Source organism: Paramormyrops kingsleyae, chromosome 1 (genome assembly GCF_048594095.1).
Source record: "Paramormyrops kingsleyae isolate MSU_618 chromosome 1, PKINGS_0.4, whole genome shotgun sequence".
Classification (NCBI taxonomy): domain Eukaryota; kingdom Metazoa; phylum Chordata; class Actinopteri; order Osteoglossiformes; family Mormyridae; genus Paramormyrops; species Paramormyrops kingsleyae.
Genome location: NC_132797.1, coordinates 2152605 through 2172806, shown reverse-complemented (window position 1 = coordinate 2172806; position 20202 = coordinate 2152605). Strand labels below are relative to the sequence as shown.

General features: G+C 44.3%; 1 protein-coding gene across 6 annotated transcripts; it reads right to left on the bottom strand.

The window, feature by feature from the left end:
* Window positions 1-10690: 10690 nt before the first annotated feature.
* Window positions 10691-19726, bottom strand: LOC111835581 (HMG box-containing protein 1-like). Of its 6 annotated transcripts, none has more exons than XM_023796040.2 (11): window positions 19676-19726; window positions 18035-18215; window positions 17521-17728; window positions 17193-17280; window positions 16979-17090; window positions 14146-14261; window positions 13904-14060; window positions 13513-13657; window positions 13111-13404; window positions 12146-12287; window positions 10691-11791 (listed from the first exon to the last, which is right to left on the bottom strand). In XM_023796040.2, exons 1-11 carry the CDS (start codon window positions 19688-19690, stop codon window positions 11774-11776), a joined length of 1476 nt encoding a protein of 491 aa, XP_023651808.1. In that variant the 5' UTR covers window positions 19691-19726; the 3' UTR covers window positions 10691-11773. The 6 variants fall into 6 exon arrangements, with proteins under 6 accessions (XP_023651808.1, XP_023651810.1, XP_023651811.1 ...); XM_023796042.2 differs by having other exon boundaries at window positions 18056-18215; XM_023796043.2 differs by lacking the exon at window positions 19676-19726 and adding an exon at window positions 19002-19665.
* Between the last annotated feature and the right edge of the window lie 476 nt (window positions 19727-20202).

The window sequence follows — 20202 nt, the reverse complement described above, 5'->3', positions numbered from 1 at the left end:
ATGTCAGTGTTAACAAGCCACAAACTAATCCTGCTTTATATTCACATTGAACAAAGCTGTTAGTTATCTAGCTATCTAGCTATCAACATTAAGTTGTTAAACTTGATGATATAAAGCAATTCATATAAACGACCACCATGAATGCAAATGTTAACTAGTACAAATATAATTACTAGTTAAATTGATAACTTCATAAAACATATTTTCATCAGTAAATTACATGTCAAATGCTATCAGTAGCCAGAGGAGAATGGGCGTATTCCATATATAGTAAAAACTCACAATTGTCAAAAAGTGGACCGCGACGATACACAAAGGGTTAGTAGGGGAGACAGATCAGTGGTATGCAAGAACCAAACTACATTTCCCATGAAGCTTCTCAAAACTCCTCCCCCTATTGCAATGTAAATGCCTGTGGACAAGGGCCATGGACATTTTAAAAGCTCACAATGCTAAGGTGACCAGATAAGCCATGTCAGGGAGAACACTTTGAGCTAGGACAGAATTTCAAATAAAAACCTGGGGCCGGTTGCACAAAACACCTTAAGTTTTCCCCTTAAGTATGACACTTAAGGTTTAATTTCTCCTTAGCTAAGGGATTTATTTAAGGGTGTTGCACAGAACCCCTTGAAAGGTTTCCTTAGTTAAGGAAAAACATTAAGGGATTTACAACATTGAATGACGTTTTACAGTAGTAAAATTGTCCCGTTTCCATGGAGACCGTTCATATGCTTGCACTTGCGTCTGCTTGTGATACCCGTTATCGCCTCGCAAAGTTACTCACAAAGTAAAAAAATGGGAGAAAAGAAGACAAGAAAGCTAAATTGGTCAGCGGAGGAAAAGATTATACTTTTGGAGGAATACAATAAAAGAAAGAACATACTAAAAAGTAAATTTGATCCGCAAGTAACAGCAAACAGAAAACAACGAATGTGGGAGGAAATTGCAATGAAAATTAATTCAAGAAGTCTACACTGTGCTACAACGTTAGTTATTTTATGTTCATGATTGCAAGCTAACTGGACATTGATTGAATATAGATTTTTTTCTGTTAATAAATTGATCTTCATATTGTACAGGAGCTTGAATCCTGATGTGGGTCCCATCTATCACCCCGCACACTCTTGGGAAGCCGGCTACATTAAAGAAGTGTGTCGCTATTTCATCCTCTTCTTGTTTAGAGGGGAATTTAGAGGGGAATTTCACCACGGTGTTCAACAGACGGGCAATGGTGTTTGAAATTCGGTGAATGACGCAGCACACAGTTTACTTGTGGACATGAGATACATCGCCTATTAGTATTACAGCCCGGAACGATCGAGCCCGTAGCATAAACCCGCAGATCAACACAGCTGGGACAGCACAGCTTCGGATTGTGGAGTGATCCAACTGTAGACTGTCGGACAAATCATAAATTGACTGCCGGTCAAATTTATAAAGCAAAATCAATTGCTCGTCATTAAGCGTATGTAAGGGGTTCTCCCGGTCGCTGAACACTCTTTTTGGGATTCGTTCATTTTTGTTATTTATTATCATAAACTCGGCCATGTTGCAGTTAAGGTACGGTTAGTTTGATGCTAAGATCTTTTGTGCAACCGTTAAGGGATTCCTTAAGTATAAGACCAAGATAAGGAGAAAAACTTAAATACTTAAGAGAAATTTTTAAGGAAACCTTAAGGAGGAGACTTAACCCTCAATGGGTCCTTGTCAGAAAGTTACGTTCCAGGTCCTTGGGGTTCAAGTTGCACCCCTATCCATTGGCATATATAATTCAATGGTACCAAGCTCAAATTCAATTAACTAAAGTTAAGATACATTTATTAGTTAACTGAATGATGCTTGCACAGCTTACGCAGTGAGATAGTGCAGTTAAAGGGGTTGCGGCAGTGGGGGGGGGGCAGCAGAGGGGACTGGTCATATAATGCACATTCCGACTGTATCCTCTTGCAGAATGTGTCGAAGAGCTTCAGCTGTGGAATACCTAGCCATGGTGTTGTATCTTTTCTAACAGTTGAAATGTAAACAAAACAAAATGGCTGACTTTTTTTAATATCCGAAAATGTTCTAGAATATAATAACATAAAAAATAGTAGCAATTATCACTAATTAAGGGGGTTTTGTGCAGCCGACTTTATTTTTAGGAGACCTTAACTCGGACTTTAAGGAAAATCTTAACTTAAGATGTTTTGTGCAACCGGCCCCTGGATTTCACTTCAGCACTGAGTTCTTGCTCTGTGCTGATTGGTCAGTTTCCGATATGTTAACATCTCCTAATGTTAACGTGAAACAGCTTGATGAGTCTTTAAATCAAGGAAACAAAGCAGTAAAAATGCAAGAAGAACTGAACTAATTAGCCAAACACAGGAGTCTTTCTGTTTTAAAGTAGTTTGTAAAACCTGAAGTAGCTCAAAGTGTCCTCACTGACATGGATAAGGTAGTCACCTTCTACATTGCTGCTGTAAGCTGTTGCATTCCATACACTTACTCAGCTTTGAGCGATATGAGGAGGCGATATCTAGACGTGTGTGTGTGTGAGTGTGTGTGTTATTTAATAATCTTCTGTTTTTAAGTAACTGGAAACTGTGAGTGATATCTGAAGGCTGGTGAAAATGGAACCAGAAATCACATCTTCTTCTTAGTAGGTTTCCTAGACAACCCTCTGTGTCGTGTGTTACTGAGGTCAGGAGAAACAGCCAAGGGAAGAAAAAACACGTGAAAACAAAGAAAAACGAATAGAAAAAAACAGGAAAGGATGCCGCTGCCTGAGCAAAGCATTTCTGCACATAACTGAGGACGCACCATAATATATGGACACGTCTTTGGACCAAACACTCCTTCCTCCTACTGCAGAGCAATGAATGATGACCGTCTCTAGGAGAATGGACAGATCCAAGAGATGGATAATTGCAGCCAGGCCTCATGCATGATTGAGGACATGCAACAGGTCCAAATACTGCTGATATATTTGGCCAAAATTGTCTGCCATGTTTCCCAATCGAGATGCACCCCTAGTCTTCACACGGTTCTCTTCCTGTTACCCATAATTCCCTATCATTTTAAACTCTTCACCTGCCTATGAGAAATGGATCACGTTTCGCTGTTTTGCAGATAAATGTGTGCGGCATCACCAGTGACTAATGGTTCTGCAGGTGACTGAAACTTGTCACTCATACATCCAAGATCTCATTATCTCCTGTCAACTCCATCTTTCTGTCCTTCCACCATTAGTGACAGAGTGTGCTGTCACAATCCGTTAGGGTTAAGTGTCTTAGAGGAGCTTTCCTGAAGACTAGCTAACCCATTAGGACCTACATGTCCACTAGTATCTGAACTCTCGGTTACATATATCCCACTTGTGTTTTTTACCAAATCCTCCACTAGCCAAATCTCCATGGTGATCGAAGGATTAGCTTCAAAATGACTTTTGTATTGATATTTCTGAAACTATTGATGTTTAATTAACATCCTAGAATGTTCTCTTATATGAAGGACAAGATGCGAGCCAATGTATTGATCCAGTTAAATGTTTTGATTTAGGGATTAGGAGAATTAAAGGTCTTTCCATAAGGATTGTTTGTCTTTTTAGCAGAAGATTGTGTTAAGGATGTATTTTGGATTAAGAATCTCTCCCTGGGGTTACAAGGTCAGGGTGTTATCTAGGGCTGCATTGGGCAACTTTTCAGGCAAACGTGCAGGGCTGCTATCCCATAATGCTGATGCGCTTACTATGCTTGTAGAAGTACAGTGAGGTGTTTACATATACATCTGAGCAAAGATTGTAGAAGAGGGAGATCAGGTCTCAGCTGTGTTCAGAAATGCTGAAAGGAGAAGGTGGGATCAGGCTCGGAATACATTCTGGGTGGTATCTCTCTAGGCCCTTATGCCACGCGTCCATCACAGCCTTTATCCAGAGCGGGGTGATCTGAGGCCCACGGTATTAACATCCAGGAGAGGGATTGCTCCACGGCGGCTAAAGACTGGCAGCATCACGCTGTGTCTGGCAGAGATGCAACAGGAGTGCACACTGTTCTTTCCCCCATGGCGACAATGCATGTCACATGGCATACAGAAACACATGTCGACACAGACACAAGGGAACGGCTCAGACACAGGGGAACGGCACAGACACAAGAGAACGGCACAGACACAAGAGAACGGCACAGACACAGGGGAACGGCACAGACACAGGGGAACGGCACAGACACACAGGAACGGCACAGACACAAGAGAACGGCACATACACAGGGGAACGGCACAGACACGGGGGAACGGCACAGACACACGGGAACAGCACAGGGGAACAGCGCAGACGCACGGGAATGGTGCAGGCACAGGGGAATGGCACAGACACCGGGGAACGGCACAGACACACGGGAACAGCACAAACACACGGGAACGGCACAGACACACGGGAACAGCATAGGCACAGGGGAACAGCGCAGACACATGGGAACAGCACAGACAAGGGGAACGGCACAGACACAGGGGAACGGCACAGGCAAACCAGCAGCCACAAACATGATCCTACTTAATCTGGAAAACCAAACGGCAGTGTGCTGTGTGCAAAGGTGTTCTGCATAAAACTAGGGATTAGGGCTGCATTGTGCAACTTTTCAGGCAAACGTTTGGGTGTCTCTCTGTCTATTAGGCTGTTTCTGTTTACTTGTCTGTCACTCTGTGTGCGTGTGTGTGTGTATATCTGTCTGTTAGTCTGTGTGTGTGTGTCAGTCTGTGTGTGTGTCTGTCTGTCTGTCTGAGTGTGTCTGTATGTGTGTGTATCTGTGTCTGTCTGTCTGTCTGTGTGTGTGTGTGTGTGTGTGTGTGTCTGTTAGTCTGTGTGTGTCTGTATGTATGTGTGTGTGTGTCTGTCTATCTGTCTGTGTGTGTGTCGGTGTGTGTGTGTGTGTGTCTGTCTATCTGTCTGTGTGTGTGTCTGTGTGTGTGTGTGTGTGTGTGTCGGTGTGTGTGTGTGTGTGTGTGTGTGTGTGTGTGTGTGTGTGTGTGTGTGTATCACTGCTACCCCCATTAGTTAGGATTGGCGCATCATGTCATGCTGAAATACAGAAATGGCCCCAATAAACACATCAGCTTCCTGTCTGAGCTGTGTTTTACCTGTCAGGGGGGTGAGAGAAAATTTCACTGAGAATTAGCTCAGATACAGGGCCACAGTAACTTTCAGATACAGGCCTACTGACGTGTGAAGCACCAACAGTGCGTCAGAGAACAAGCTGACGGCAAAAAACACGGTAAGAGCACTAGCATCGTGTCAAATCAGCCGGCATGATTATTCTGTGATTGGTTTCAAATTACAATCAGACGGACAGAATGATGTAATGATGCCTGTGATGGTGCTACTGTGACATAGTGCTGGTCGCCATAGAGATCCGTCATTTGGAAGTCTGCGTGTGTGCGGGGGGGGGGTCACCTAAGGAGACTGAGTGACAACCGCTGTGCAGCCTGCTCTCTGGAGCGAACGTCTTTCAAAAAATAACACCTAGCTTGAAAAGCAGCAGCGGTGCGGGAGGTCAGGCTGAGCCGTGTGCCACACAGCAGCATATGCTAAAAAACCAGCTTGGGGCTTCATTTCCCGGACTCTCTAGAAAAACGAGAATTCGGAATTCTTGGCCCCCTGTCTGCCAGACACGGAGTTGGGAAAATGTGTTGCTGGTAAAAGAGGAAAACCTTTGCTGGGAAGAGACTTATGATGAGATTTTTAAACCTTTTCTCCTGCTTTAATGCCCTTGCTGGCCAAATACACCATTTGGCTCATTATAATTATTCTGTGTTAATATCATTCCCTCAATTCAATTATGTCAATTTTACGTAAGTGTTGGTTGAGTTTAATCACCTTCAAGAGCAAACAAATTCAGCAAAAATGAAATAAACTGTAAAATGGTACGATATCTAAGTGAGGGGGTTAACCACGGGGGTGAGGTGAGCAGGTGCGTAATCACGCACGCGTGTTTGACGTCACACGTATCACCATTGGGTCACTGCTCCTTGCCCAGTGTGCACGTTTACAGTGCATGAAACAGACCCGCCTCAGACCCTTTCTGTGCTCCCTGTGAGTGCGCTGAGGTTTATGGTGTCATTAGGGCTACAAACTGGAGACTTATTGACGGGGAAAGTTAATTATGTTGAAGGAACATCTTAGCAAACAATCTCTACTGCATTGAAGGAAATTAGTATTTAAAGCTGATTGTTTTCTCTGATTCGGGTTTGGTTTGGCCCTGGTGTAGAATCCGCTTTCGCGTCATTAACCTTATCGAGTCTTCTGCCATTTAGTGATTAAGGCCGTACAGGAAGATGTGGCAGTGCCATATTGGAGCTGTTTGCCAGTGTGTAAACAGCGTCTCCAGGTACTGTGGGTGAGAGAGAATTGATGGGGGCTCCACACACTGTTTTTAGTCCCATGATGGGGAAGTCATCGAGCCAATAAAGATTTTCACATCCCTTCCCGACAGATTAGCAGAGGGCTGGACTGAAACAGACCATTTTTCTGACCCATTCTTCATCATCATCATCTTCCTCATCACCCCTCACTAGTAGCCTCTCCACAGTCCATCCTCGCTGCACCGCACTACAATGAAATGACATTGTTGCACAGCACTGACCTCTAAGCATCCTAAACGACTCTCTGTTAAAACGAGCCTGGTGCATTTAACTTCACAGAGCCTGAATCCTATTTTATAAATCCCACACTTTCTCCTTTTGGCAAAAGGCACCGTAATATACTTGGCTTTGAAGTGTAGGCTGTTAAAATCGACTGCTGCGGCTTTAACACCACCAACACAATAGCACTCGGCCGTACAAAGGATCACCGATTAGAATTATGGCGCCATCACGCACTACCCCTCAACGCCTCTGGGTGGCTTCACCCGGGTCTCATTTCACGGTTCTGTTCTTCCTGGCTGTCAGCCAGCCCGACTGTGAGGTACTAATTTGTGACTCCTTTCCAATCTGGCCCCTTGCGGCCAGGGAAAGGTGGAGTCAGTACCCACAGGGTATCCTGTTGGTTCAGGGAGGGGCAGATGGATGGAGCGAGGGAGGGAGAAGTGGGAGGAAATGGAAAAGATGAAGCCAAGAATGTTGAGGCAAGATATAATGAGGAGGATCGTGAGAAGGACGAATGACAGAGACGCAGCGCCTTGCTTTCCTGTTTAATTCAGTCCCACTCGATCTCCTTCAGCCAACACTGACCTTCGACCCGTGGCAATTTACAGCTATCCATAAAAGTCAAGCCAACCCAGCTGGATGTTTGATAGGGTTGGGGGCTGGTTTGAAGGTATCATACATTCTTTCCTTCCTGGAGACTCGTTAACAGTCGTATGCAGAGTTACTTCTCATCATTACCATGTTTAATAAATCAAATGGAGAATAATGCTGGCCCCCAAAACCCAGAAAAAGCCATTAGTTGAACATTCTGAGTATATTTTTTCTTAATTGGACAAGTGCACCTTTAAAGCTAGCAATTATACTGTGTTGGTTACATAACAGACATGCCATCCTGTCACCCAGCTGTGAATGTCGGTGGACATTTGAATGCGTTTGATGGGTTTCCTTGAGTCTGCGCACCTATTACATGATGTCAGTTCTGGCAAATAAGGCAGCGCTGAGGTTCGTTATAATTAGCAGCCAGCTCTATTGGTTTTTTAATTAATGCCAATGAAGGCTATGATTGTTGTCCAGCTGAGTGGGAAGCCAGTCCATCACAGGTCACACTCTGGAGCTGCCAGTTCTCCTACTTATGTGTTTTATGGGAGAACCTCAGACCAAAAGGTGTGAGGCTTGTACCACCCTCTGAGCAACCCTAGAGTTATGAGAGAAGCTAGGTTCCCAACCCATTGGTGGAAAGGATTGACCTGTGCCACCAATTACTCACACCTTATTGGTTAAGTGGCTGTGACAGTACCCAGTAATCCCGCCTTCTGTGGCTTTGAAACCACAATATGGGCACCTCTGTCATGGCTCCATAGATCCTAGGATCTTGCTGTGGAATGTAAAGGTTGGGTGTAGAACCTTCCAGTCTAGCATTTCAGCCCCTCTGTGTTCTGTGTACTGCTCCTCTGACCCAGCCATCTGCCACTATACATCAACATCTACCATCCCTATTTAACACCAGCTTAAGTCTTGACTTGGCTTTATGTTCAGAGCACATTTGCTACTTTATTCCTCTGAGGACACATCCTGCCTAAATATGTCCCATTTGTATCTTTTATTTTGGAAATGATGACGACCACGGAAATAAACATCTCATTGGGTTCCATTGCTCCTTCCTCCCATGAACACAGACAGACTCCTTGGTTCGTCTCGATAAGCAAGAAACAAAGAGTCTGACGTTCCCTGCTAGATTATTGTTTCTGATTGCTTCTAACAAAGAGCCCATAATGAAGATGCAGGTTCGATTAGCACAAGCCATCAGTAACATCTTCTCCGTCTGAGAATACTCCTTTCATTTCCGAGTTCATTAGCTAGGTTAATGGCTTTCTTCGAAAGTACTTCATGTAAACATTTGGAGAGCAAACCATAGCATCAACCAAAGAAATTTGTCTCATGACAATTGTTAAGACCCTTTATAATCTAGCCACTTCTCTAATTAATTAGCAAGGTCCCACAAAAAGCAGAAAATGCTAATTTGAAGATTACACCCATTTTTTGGTCACTGGTGGCAAATTGTCATCTCCCAGTTTGCAATATGTGCCTCAGAAATGAGTGAGTAAAATTTTGGGCCATATTCTGTAAAACCCAGCCAGGACCTCAACTCAGGACAGTTACTATGAAAACAAAAGGTTGTTGATACAGCTCTTTAAAGCAGATCCAGTGGCTCTTCTGTAAATAATAGCAGAGGTGGACATTTCAGGTCCAGAATGTAAAAATCCAGACCAGGATTTTGTTTCAACCAACTAGTTGAGCGTCAGTCACAGAGTACTGCTTGGTTGAAACAAAATCTTGGTCTGGATTTTTACTTTCTGGACCTGAAATGTCCAACTATGAATAATAGTGACTTTGTTTTGCCAAATTTCTAGAAGACAAAATTTATGTTTGGATGGCACAGTGGGTAGCACAGTCTCGTTTAAATTCCACAGTATAAACCTCAATTTTTAAAAATATATGTGACTGCAATAAAAATAAAGAAAAATTGACAAAAATCTTGTATTTTGCTTGGTTCCTTATGGTTAAGGTAAGAGCTGGATAGGGGTTAAGATTGTCATAGTTAGGAATAGGGTTATGCCCATAAAAATGGAGAGTCCCCAAAATGATAGGAATATATGAATTTTGTATGTCAGTGTGTGCGTGTGTGTGTGTGGAGTTTGTGTGTTATCTCCATATCACACAGGGTTCCTGCAGCAAGTTAAAGACCTGCAGTCAGCTAATCAGTGTGGACTGGTATCCCATACAGGGTGCCCTGTGATGGACCGGTATACATGAATTACTAATGTTAAAATAATAATGTTAAAACTCTCTGTGCGTCTTTCATTTATCACTGTTGATAACCAAACTGACCTTTAATTATAACAGCCAGTCATATGATTGATGAACTGATGGATTTGTAATTATTTTTACAGTGATTCCCATAGTTTGACTGCATATGGGACTACCTGCAATTGCAGGGAATGGAAATGATCCCAAAACGGTCAAAATGTTGTGTCTAAGTTGAAATTTTATTGCATTTCAAATGTCATTTCAAAATGCCTTACTGTATAAAAGGGCTAAGTGTTAACCTATAGAAATTCTTTAAAAAAAATGAACACTAAGTGATAATTATTAGTTTAAAATAATTAACTAATATAAGTAAACATGAAGACAGAGGAGAGCTGTACAAACATTGTAGTGCCAGTCGACTGACCTCAGACACATAGTCCCTGGTCCTGACTGTCATGTGACAGCTGCCACCACTGCAACAAAATTAACTTTTGAAAATTTATGGAGAGGTGAGCGCTGTCACCATGACACAAGAGGAAAGGCAGCTGTGAAGCTTATGTGTACATAGTCTACAATCTACACAGTGTGCTATAGGTGTATTCGTGTATATTTATAAACAGTGATGTAAGTGTGCACCCTAGTGGCAGAGGAGAGAATACGCCTGGCATAAAGCTGTCCTCATTCACTTACTCTTTCCACTTTGAACACATACAGCAATCGTTTACTATGGGAAAGCAAGATGCGGCAGGCTTTAATTCGATAAGGCCTCCCCTTTCCTTTCTATCCTGTCCCTGCCTGGCACGGAATGTATTAAAAGCCTCAGAAGTCGGCCCCTCCGTCAGAACACCGCACAGTGTACCGGGCAACTGTGAGAGGATTAGATTACACATGCATCTGGATTGAGGTTTTACACCAAAACCAGGAGCACGGTGTCAGGCCGCAGCAGGCCTGCCATCACCATAGCCATGGAGCCTCCGGCGAAGGCGCTCGCACAGGCGTGGAAGCTAACATCTGCTGGATGAAGGGATGCAGGAGACTGGGCCCATCTAACAGTTAACAGTTCCCTTACAGTTCCTACTGTAGTATCAGCCCGCTGTCGATGGCACCTTACTGATGCAGGATTAAGCTTCCTGGATGCATAAATCACAGGTCTGACAGAGGGTCCCCGCATCGGAATGCAGTTTGTCTCTCTTTGTGATCGCTAACAAAGTTAAGGCATTTCGAACATGTACACTCACAGTACAATGACACACAAGAAGCGAACAGATTAAGTTTAAACTTTTATTTATAATATAATACAAGATCATTCTGTGCAACAGTTCTGTTGGACAAGGAGCTGTACATTATTGACAGAAAATTAAAAACGCAATGAAACTCAGCAGTACGCTGGAGTCACTCAGTTAAGCGACGATTGTGTCTGAAATTATTCCAAAAAACAAAACAAAATCTTAAAACACAGCTTCCATTGTTATAAATTTGTTAAATGACTATGTGTATGTATGTGTGTGTTTGTTTGTGTATAAAGTGCAAAAACATATAGGGCAATAGTATAGACCCCAAGTACTGCGTGTATGTGTGCCTCTATATTAGCGATGGGAGATTCAGGGCATTGAGAGTGGCAGTGGGCGGGACCGCTCACTGTCAATCACCATCCGGTTCAGCCAATGGCATGTGAGTTTGACAAGTCGGTGACTCATAATCCTGCCCACCGGTTTCAAAAGCCCACGTCTCCCATCACAGCTGTATATAATACATCAGTGTATGGCATCTTTAGTCACACACCCAGAGTATATAGCAGAAGCCTCAGCTAAACAGGTTTCGCTACATTATACACCCCCAGCTCTTCTGCAAATACAAAGTTAAATGGATTACTATATATTGCAATTACATAGTGAGTAATACAAATATAATTATATGAACAGCTGAAATAAAGCAATTTTAAATTCCCCTTTTTTACATTTAAAAATAGACATTTGTATACAACTCCGTCTCTCCCTAGTGTAGCACCATAGGGTCTCGTGTTTCAAGCCTATAAGTATGAAATTACCTGAAAAAAGAACTGAACGGTTTCTTACTTTGGAAGAATAAGGCAATTCGGTCAAATAATCACACAAAACATCGAAGCAGTTATTTACTGGATTATATCTGAAAGTTCGGCCTGTGTTCGGCCTGCCCCCTGCACCCTGGTGTCTTCCACTGAAAAGCCTCCTTAATAAAACAACGGTGTTCATTGTCACAGTAAAATCACGTCGACCTTACGGGGGGGGAGGGGGGGGGGAGGGGGGGCAGGCGGTCCTGTCCACGACTCTGTCCAGTTCACATTTTCTCCGTGTCTGGCTGCGTCTGTGACCTAGTTCTGCTGCGAGCCCTGCGTGGGAGGGGGGCAGAGAGGCCAGGGTGAGCTGCAAAGGACAGATAAGGCTTCCGGAGCCCTGCCCCACTTTAGCTAACAGATAAATACCCTCCCCCGCCTCTGGGACACCCAACTTCCCAAGCAGCCCCCATCTGGGCAAACAGTGTAAAAAACTGCAGGATTACCGACTGGCCAGGGCATGCTGCCTGGGTGATATGATGAACGAGGTTTGTAATTGGTCCTTGTCTAGAGGCTCCTCCTACTGGCCAACTCTGCCAATGACTTACTACTGAGAGAGTGTCTGTGTAACTGGCAGTGGGTAGAACCATTCAGTGTCTACCACTGCACAGTTTTTGGTACAGTGCTCACCGAGTTAGTTCTCTTGCGCTTCCAGCAGTCAGGGTTGAGGCGCTTTTGCTCCTCTGCCAGGGCTTTGGCCTCCATGGTGTATAACTTCCTCTCCTCATTCTTCATCTTCTTCCACTTGTCACCCAGGATCACACTGATGGCTCTGTGGGGGGCGGGGGGGCACAGGGATCAGGGCTAGGGGATAAGTTTCGTCCTGTGATCGCAAGCTGGACCAATCGGACTTTCCACGATGGCCCGGCCGGCATTGGCAGTGCAGGACGCTGCCTGTGGACATGGAGTCTGCCGCAGTTTGGCGTGGAAATTCAGCAGAGAAACATCTCAATGACGGCATCATTGGCAAAAGGGACAGGGTGATTCAGAACTTCTCAGGAGAACGAACAGTGCGTCAATAATGCAGAAGTGCAGTAGTGTAGCGGTGAAGTAATTTAACACTGTACAAGTGTTATACTGTAGCGGTGAGGTCACTTGGTCCTGTACTATTGCAGTATCTTAGGGGTGAAACAACTTAATAATGTATTTGGGTTATACTGTCATGAAGTAACTGGTACTGTACTAATGTGGTACTGTAGTAATTTGTTACTGTACTTGTGCAGTGAAGTTCATTGGTATGGTATTAGTGTAGGAGTGTAGCAGTGAAGTCATTTGGGACTGTAGTACCTTAAAGATGAAGTAACGTGTTACTGTAGTAGTGTTGTATTACAAACTAACTGGTACTGCACTAATGTAGTACTGTAACAGCATAGTAACCTGATACTGTACTAGTGTAGTGCTGTAGCAGTGAAGTGATGAAATCCTGTACTAGTACAGTACTGTAACACAGTGTAGCAAGATAATGCAGTAGTATACTAGTGAATGCTGTAGTATTAAAGCAACTCTACTGATAACTTCACAACCTCCGTAAATCAATGCGCGCGCACACACACACACACACACACACACACACACAGACATACACGCAGACAGACCTGTTGTCCTTCCCTGGGTACATCTGTGTATATTCTACCCTGTACTTCTTGGCGAAAAGCATGAAGGCGTTCATTGGCCGCTTGCACTTGGTGGGCGTGGCACTGCTCCCGGTCCCTGAGGTGTGGCTTTTGTTTGATTTGGGTGTCTGAGTGGCGCTGCACGGCTCCAGGTCCCGAGCCAACTTCTCACAGTCGGGGCTGACGGCGCCCCCGCTGGACAGAGAGGCACGCCTCTGCCGAGCCATGCTGCTCAGCACATATACAGCTGATGAGTCCAGGGGGGTGAAGTCATAGCTGGGGAAGGGGGGCACAGCACATATTACAAGGCACAGCCCAGCCACAGGGGAAGTAAAATGCCAGCGACCACAACGACCAGCTGGGAGCTGCACATAAGGTCCTCACCTTCTGAACGTGTCAAAGACAACCGAATCGTCACAGTTGATGGCGTCTGGGTGTCCTGGTGGCAGACACAGGTCTCCCACCTGGACCTCATAGCAGGGAATCCCGTGCTGGACGACGGTGAGGCTCGGATAGAAGGAGGACCACCCTAGGAGGAGGACACGAGGAGGACATGAATGCATTCATGCGACTCTTCTGCGATGCTGTTGCCAGCTTCTCCATATGTACAGATGTTAGGAATGTGATAGTGATACCTGATTAAATGACGGTTATAAACAGTAACCACTAAGAAAGCCACTGGAAATATGACATCACATCCAGGACATAGGCAAGTAAACATACTTATTCACGCGGTACAAACTAGCCATTTTCTCCTGGCATTTCCTGTCTTTACCTTTACTTTTCACGTAAAAGGGATGGTCCAGTCTGCATTCTGCAGTCAAGAGGCCATCCTCCGGCGAGCCGGGGTCAAAGGTCAGCTTGAGGACCGACTGGCCAAAAGAAACGGTCTCCTCGTGGGCGACTAGCTTCAAGCCGTCGGAGCCATACCTCTGCAGGGGGACATGCCAGAGAGAGAGTCGATGATGGCCTCTGTGTCAGCCAGTGGTCCCAGTGTTACCAGAGATGACATTTCACCTTGATGGAGCGACATGGTGGCTCCCCCTCATCGCCGGAGTCGTCATCGGAGTCGGCAAGGTCCTCGGCGTCCTGCCACTCCACATTGGGGCCCTTGTGGAAGCGCAGACGCGTGCCTGTGGACAGAGGAGCCAGGAACCCATCACACACCGCAGGGGAAACAGTCTCTACTTCTTCCTTACGAAATGAAACTGCATTCTTCTCCGTTTAACTTTGGAATTTGCAGTGTTTTTGGCTCCAAAATCAAATAATTTAGTATTGAATTCATATATATGGGGATGGTGTGTGGATTAGGATGGCGCGCCTGTGATCGGAACGTTGCTGGTTCAAACCCCAGGGTCGGCACAGTGATGTCACCATCGGGCCCCCCCAAGTGCCCCAAAGAGTGGCTGACCCTGCATTCTCAATCGTATGGCTCTTTGGATAAAAGCCAAATAAATAAATGTGTAGCGTTTTTGTTTTTGTTAAGTCAAATCATTTATTGTTTACTTCATACATATTTTGTGAGTCATTAATAACTTTTTTAAACTGAAATATTAAGTGGTTATTTGTTTGAATGGCTAAAGGTCCTGCCATGTTAAGTGCTGCTCTTGTCCCAGCGCTGTCTTGTACTGGTTTTGGCCCAGCTTAGAGGCACTTGCCCCAAAGTCGGCTCCTCGACAGCTGCATGCCAGTGACAAACTATCTGCCTTGCCTGAACATTGCTTTGCTGGCAGCTAAATAAATAGATCTTTTAATGTAAATGAGATGATAACTGCTGGTAAACAGACTCAGCCAGAGGAACTGCTAAATGTCTGGGGCTGGTTGCACAAAACATCTTAAGTTAAGATTTTCCTTAAAGTCCGAGTTAAGGTCTCCTAAAAATAAAGTCGGCTGCACAAAACCCCCTTAAGTCTCCTCCTTAAGGTTTCCTTAAAAATTTCTCTTAAGTATTTAAGTTTTTCTCCTTATCTTGGTCTTATACTTAAGGAATCCCTTAACGGTTGCACAAAAGATCTTAGCATCAAACTAACCGTACCTTAACTGCAACATGGCCGAGTTTATGATAATAAATAACAAAAATGAACGAATCCCAAAAAGAGTGTTCCGCGACCGGGAGAACCCCTTAGATACGCTTAATGACGAGCAATTGATTTTGCTTTATAAATTTGACCGGCAGTCAATTTATGATTTGTCCGACAGTCTACAGTTGGATCACTCCACAATCCGAAGCTGTGCTGTCCCAGCTGTGTTGATCTGCGGGTTTATGCTACGGGCTCGATCGTTCCGGGCTGTAATACTAATAGGCGATGTATCTCATGTCCACAAGTAAACTGTGTGCTGCGTCATTCACCGAATTTCAAACACCATTGCCCGTCTGTTGAACACCGTGGTGAAATTCCCCTCTAAATTCCCCTCTAAACAAGAAGAGGATGAAATAGCGACACACTTCTTTAATGTAGCCGGCTTCCCAAGAGTGTGCGGGGTGATAGATGGGACCCACATCAGGATTCAAGCTCCTGTACAATATGAAGATCAATTTATTAACAGAAAAAAATCTATATTCAATCAATGTCCAGTTAGCTTGCAATCATGAACATAAAATAACTAACGTTGTAGCACAGTGTAGACTTCTTGAATTAATTTTCATTGCAATTTCCTCCCACATTCGTTGTTTTCTGTTTGCTGTTACTTGCGGATCAAATTTACTTTTTAGTATGTTCTTTCTTTTATTGTATTCCTTCAAAAGTATAATCTTTTCCTCCGCTGACCAATTTAGCTTTCTTGTCTTCTTTTCTCCCATTTTTTTACTTTGTGAGTAACTTTGCGAGGCGATAACGGGTATCACAAGCAGACGCAAGTGCAAGCATATGAACGGTCTCCATGGAAACGGGACAATTTTACTACTGTAAAACGTCATTCAATGTTGTAAATCCCTTAATGTTTTTCCTTAACTAAGGAAACCTTTCAAGGGGTTCTGTGCAACACCCTTAAATAAATCCCTTAGCTAAGGAGAAATTAAACCTTAAGTGTCATACTTAAGGGGAAAACTTAAGGTGTTTTGTGCAACCGGCCCCTGGGCTTACTGATGTATGACTGAACTACTGTACTCATGCTTGTGTCTTCTTGTGCAGTTTAATACCGTACAGTAGAGGGCGCTATTGACTTTAAATACCAATACTTATACAAAATGGCTGGAAAGTACTAATAGGACTAAGGAAACATCAGGTATCAGTCATTTATCCAATCCAGTCCATCACAGCATACATATGCAAACACTATGGGCGATTAGGAGATGCTAAGCAGCCTGTGTGTGTGTGGTGGGGCAGCTAGCAGGAAGGAAACATGCCAAGTTCACTGACAAACAGGGCAGAGACACCATTTAGCCTGCAGCTAAATGGTCTACAAGTATCTAGCGGAGCTGTCTAGGTAGAGTTCCTCCATTTACCTTATGTTTGTCCTAATACATACAAATGTATTTATACTCTACAGATCTCCATATATCGTATTTCTATGTATCTGGAGTTTATGTGCATATGTGCAGGGGGGCCGTGGAGATTTTGGGCCCTGTGACATTATATCATATTGGGCCCCCAACAAGGACCAATCCAACTATGTTCCAAATTGTTTAGGACCCTTCGTCCTAACTTTCTTCCCTTTAAGGTGCCCCTGTAAATACGTACCACCTGTATATACGCATGTATTTATTTTTCATCTTTAAATTTTCATTTATATTTCGTCATTTTAATGGCACAGTATAGCCTGCATTCCACTGTATGCTCCATGTAGAAAGAAACTCAATGGGGAATCGAGTGGTGCAGCCTTATGTGGCCCCTCCCTCGGCAGCTGGTACCTTTCAGGAAGCAGTGCCAGGCGGTAGGGGGCCAGGAATGGGACCACCCCAAGTCGTCATCATCAGAGAGTGAAGACGTGCAGAAGACCCCCGACTCTGACTCGCTGCTCGCCTGGGGGGGGAGGCAGTCAGGAACACAAATGCAGTCAATGATATATGGTCTGCTTGTCGCAGGGGCTCCACAAGGGGGCGACAGCACCACCTCGGGTCGTACCCGCACACGCCTGCTGCTGGAGGCCTGGGGGGGGCGGGCGTAGGAATGTAAACTGTTGCTGCTGGCGAAGATGTGGACAGGGGAGGACCTGCAGTGACAGAGGAAGGCGAGACGAGTTAGTGATTCATCGGCAAGCTGGAGAAAGACAGGCGTGACACCTGGGTCTGGGGAGAAGGCGTGTGCTGACTGTGCCGCTCTCCTCGCTGGCTGTGCATGGAGCGGCACTGAAATGACTGAATGGTGAACACTAGTGAACTTCCTTGAACTCCATCAGCATCCATTGCGTGATAATTAGTGGAGGACATGGTGTGAGGGGGGAGGGGCCCACCTGGGGTGGGGGGTCTGCAGGAGGGGACTCTGTGGACTGGTGGCGATGTTAGCCAGTTCGGCCAGCCAGTTGGTATCAGGAGAGCCGCTGTCGGCAGCTGGGCTCCAGGCTCCCTGCCGGCGTTCCTGATGGGAAACGCCGGCTGACAGCTGGAATACGGCCGGCGAGCCTCTGCCCTCCTGGACCTCCTGCAGCTCCGGGAGATCATCTGGGGGGGGCAAATTGAGAATGCTAATGACGACACCACTTTGCAGAGTCAAAGCAAGACTACAAAGCAGCTCCTTTTAGAGCATTTTCAGTGTGTGAAACCTTGCAAATCGTATTGCTCATTAAACATACATTTGATCATATTTTAAATGACTTTTACAGCAGAAGTGCAGAACTGGATAAGCTGCATGTGCTAAAATATGATTTCAGCTGCACTCAGTCTATGGGGCATAATTACAGATAGGAAAGCCTGGCTCGGCCCTGTGCCTGCCTGTGTATACGTGTGTGCATGCCTGTCTGGGATTACCATACTCCACGTGACTCTCACTGGAAGGGTATCCGGGAGAGGATGGCAGGTCCTCGTTGCACTTCAGCATGTCAAAATCGTCACTGATTCCTGAGGCACTCTGCAGCTCTACCAGCTGGCTTCGGTCTGCTCTGTTGGGCACCACTTCCCAGACCATATTACGCCATGTCAGCTTGCCGGACTGCAGAAACACGGTGGTCACCACAATCAGAAGTGATTCGTCGGCTGAAGCCCATCCAGTCCTCATCAATATAAATTAAGAATATGACACCTTTATTGAGTGTATTTAGGAATTACATAATGTAAATAAGTATTTACAGTAGGGATTACATAACGGCAAACGTGATATCACAAAAACACAAAATGCCCATTACATCATATTTACATAACATTACAAATAGCTTCATATTTATAACGCATACCACGGTTTCTTTTGTTTAAAGAGAAAGACGTCATAAAAGGTCTCAGAAAACGCTACATGCAAAAAAGAAAAAGCTTCCCATTCTGTATTTGGAGGCAAATATACATTCAGGTGCATGTCCGCGGAGTAGTTACACACATTTTTGTGGAAAATGCATGCCGCGAACTATGGTCTATTGTCTCAGAACTCGGTGTCTCTGTTCGCAGGAGGCGTCATGTGACCCTTTGCACGCAAACCTTGTTTATAAACTTTTGGAACTTGGCGCATGCGCTCCAGGGCTCATTCATTCAGAACTGCGTAACTACGAATGATCAATAACACGAAAGAATTACCGTAAAAGGTTCAGCTCAAAATGTTTTCACAATGAGAAAAGAACGTGCGATCTTTTTGCCTTACGTGTCCCATTCACTTTTATAATTAGGTTGTGGCAGATCGTCGATCAAATGCACGTAAAAAAGTGCATTAGAATGTTATATCCGAACAAAATCAGTTTAAATACGTATACGGAATGTAATAATACATTACATTAAAACAAAAGTTACACACTTTTCCCTTGGAAGTGTCCTTTTGTCTCGAAAGTCCTCGTCTTTATCTTCTGCAGGCAAAATTTTCATACAAAATCATATGTTTACAAAGACACACAAACGACGGTCGATTAAATTTTTTTTACAAAAATTCCAAAATTAGACAATGGTGGTTTTAGGTGTTTCAATCGCATTAATCTAGTGACTTTCGATAACAAGACGGAACTCTTTTGTTGGATGGTTAATCAGCCATTATAATGTCAACAACAAGATAAAGAAAAAGCGGACTACAAAACGATCCGAGTTTAAAACTTCACAAAAATATGTCGACAAGTTCAGACACGAAGCCCCGACGACTTGTCATTCACGATGGTGAAATGAATGAAGTTAAAAGTCACGGATCGACAAAGGTACACGTCTCGGGCTGAACCCCAAACTACCTCCTGAGAGCTAAACCAAAACAAAACTACCCAGCTAGCTAGTGAGCTAACGGCTAGCTACCAAAACAACAAACGTTCACAATGAAATTTTCCACCCTGGCAGGAAATGTCATTCGAAGGCGACACTGTCGGCGGTACTCTTTCGCCCTCTGACGTTCACGTCCGCAGAAAGAATTAAAGTTATTTTATCGTTTCATTGTATTTCCTTCAACCTTTTGTTTCGCTCCGTAGCCAGACAGCTAACTTTGTCACTTACCAAATCCGTCGCCATTACCGAGTTTCTCTGGCATTCACTGAAGGGGCGGGAGTGATTACTTTTAGATCTGCACATCTATTGGTGTTACAAAATGTCAATCTTAGCCACGTTCCTTTATAATTGGTTTAGTTTAACCATACTTCCGAAAATTTTAGCCCTCATTTTATTTTTGTATTATTATTGGTTGAACGGCACGTTTGTCATCTGTATGCCGCTATTTATTGGACAGAGCTCCCCCCACCCATTGTGTTTTTTTTGTTCTATGATTTAATATCAAGAAAACTAAGTGTTAATGTTTCGATACAGAATCAAGCAATGGCAGGAGAGGCGGGTTATAAAGTAATCCATTTTCGTCGTATTTTTGTGACGCCTGTCTTTTATTTACCAAATATTAAGAATGGGTATCGCCCGATTCATATAAACGGGCCGTTTACACAACGTGTATAGAAAAACAGCTCTGGTCATATTAACATCGCCAGTTTCTTCCTAGTACGCAGTGCACCGGCATTGTTTTCCATATTGTCTGT

Excerpts from the sequence above, each read along its gene's own strand:
- LOC111835581 (XM_072713223.1), bottom strand. Across the intron at positions 17,281-17,520 it reads CTGCAGACCCCCCACCCCAG|GTCCTCCCCTGTCCACATCT; the intron begins GTGGGCCCCTCC and ends CTGTCACTGCAG. Across the intron at positions 13,658-13,903 it reads CTTTTACGTGAAAAGTAAAG|GGTGGTCCTCCTTCTATCCG; the intron begins GTAAAGACAGGA and ends TCCTCCTCCTAG.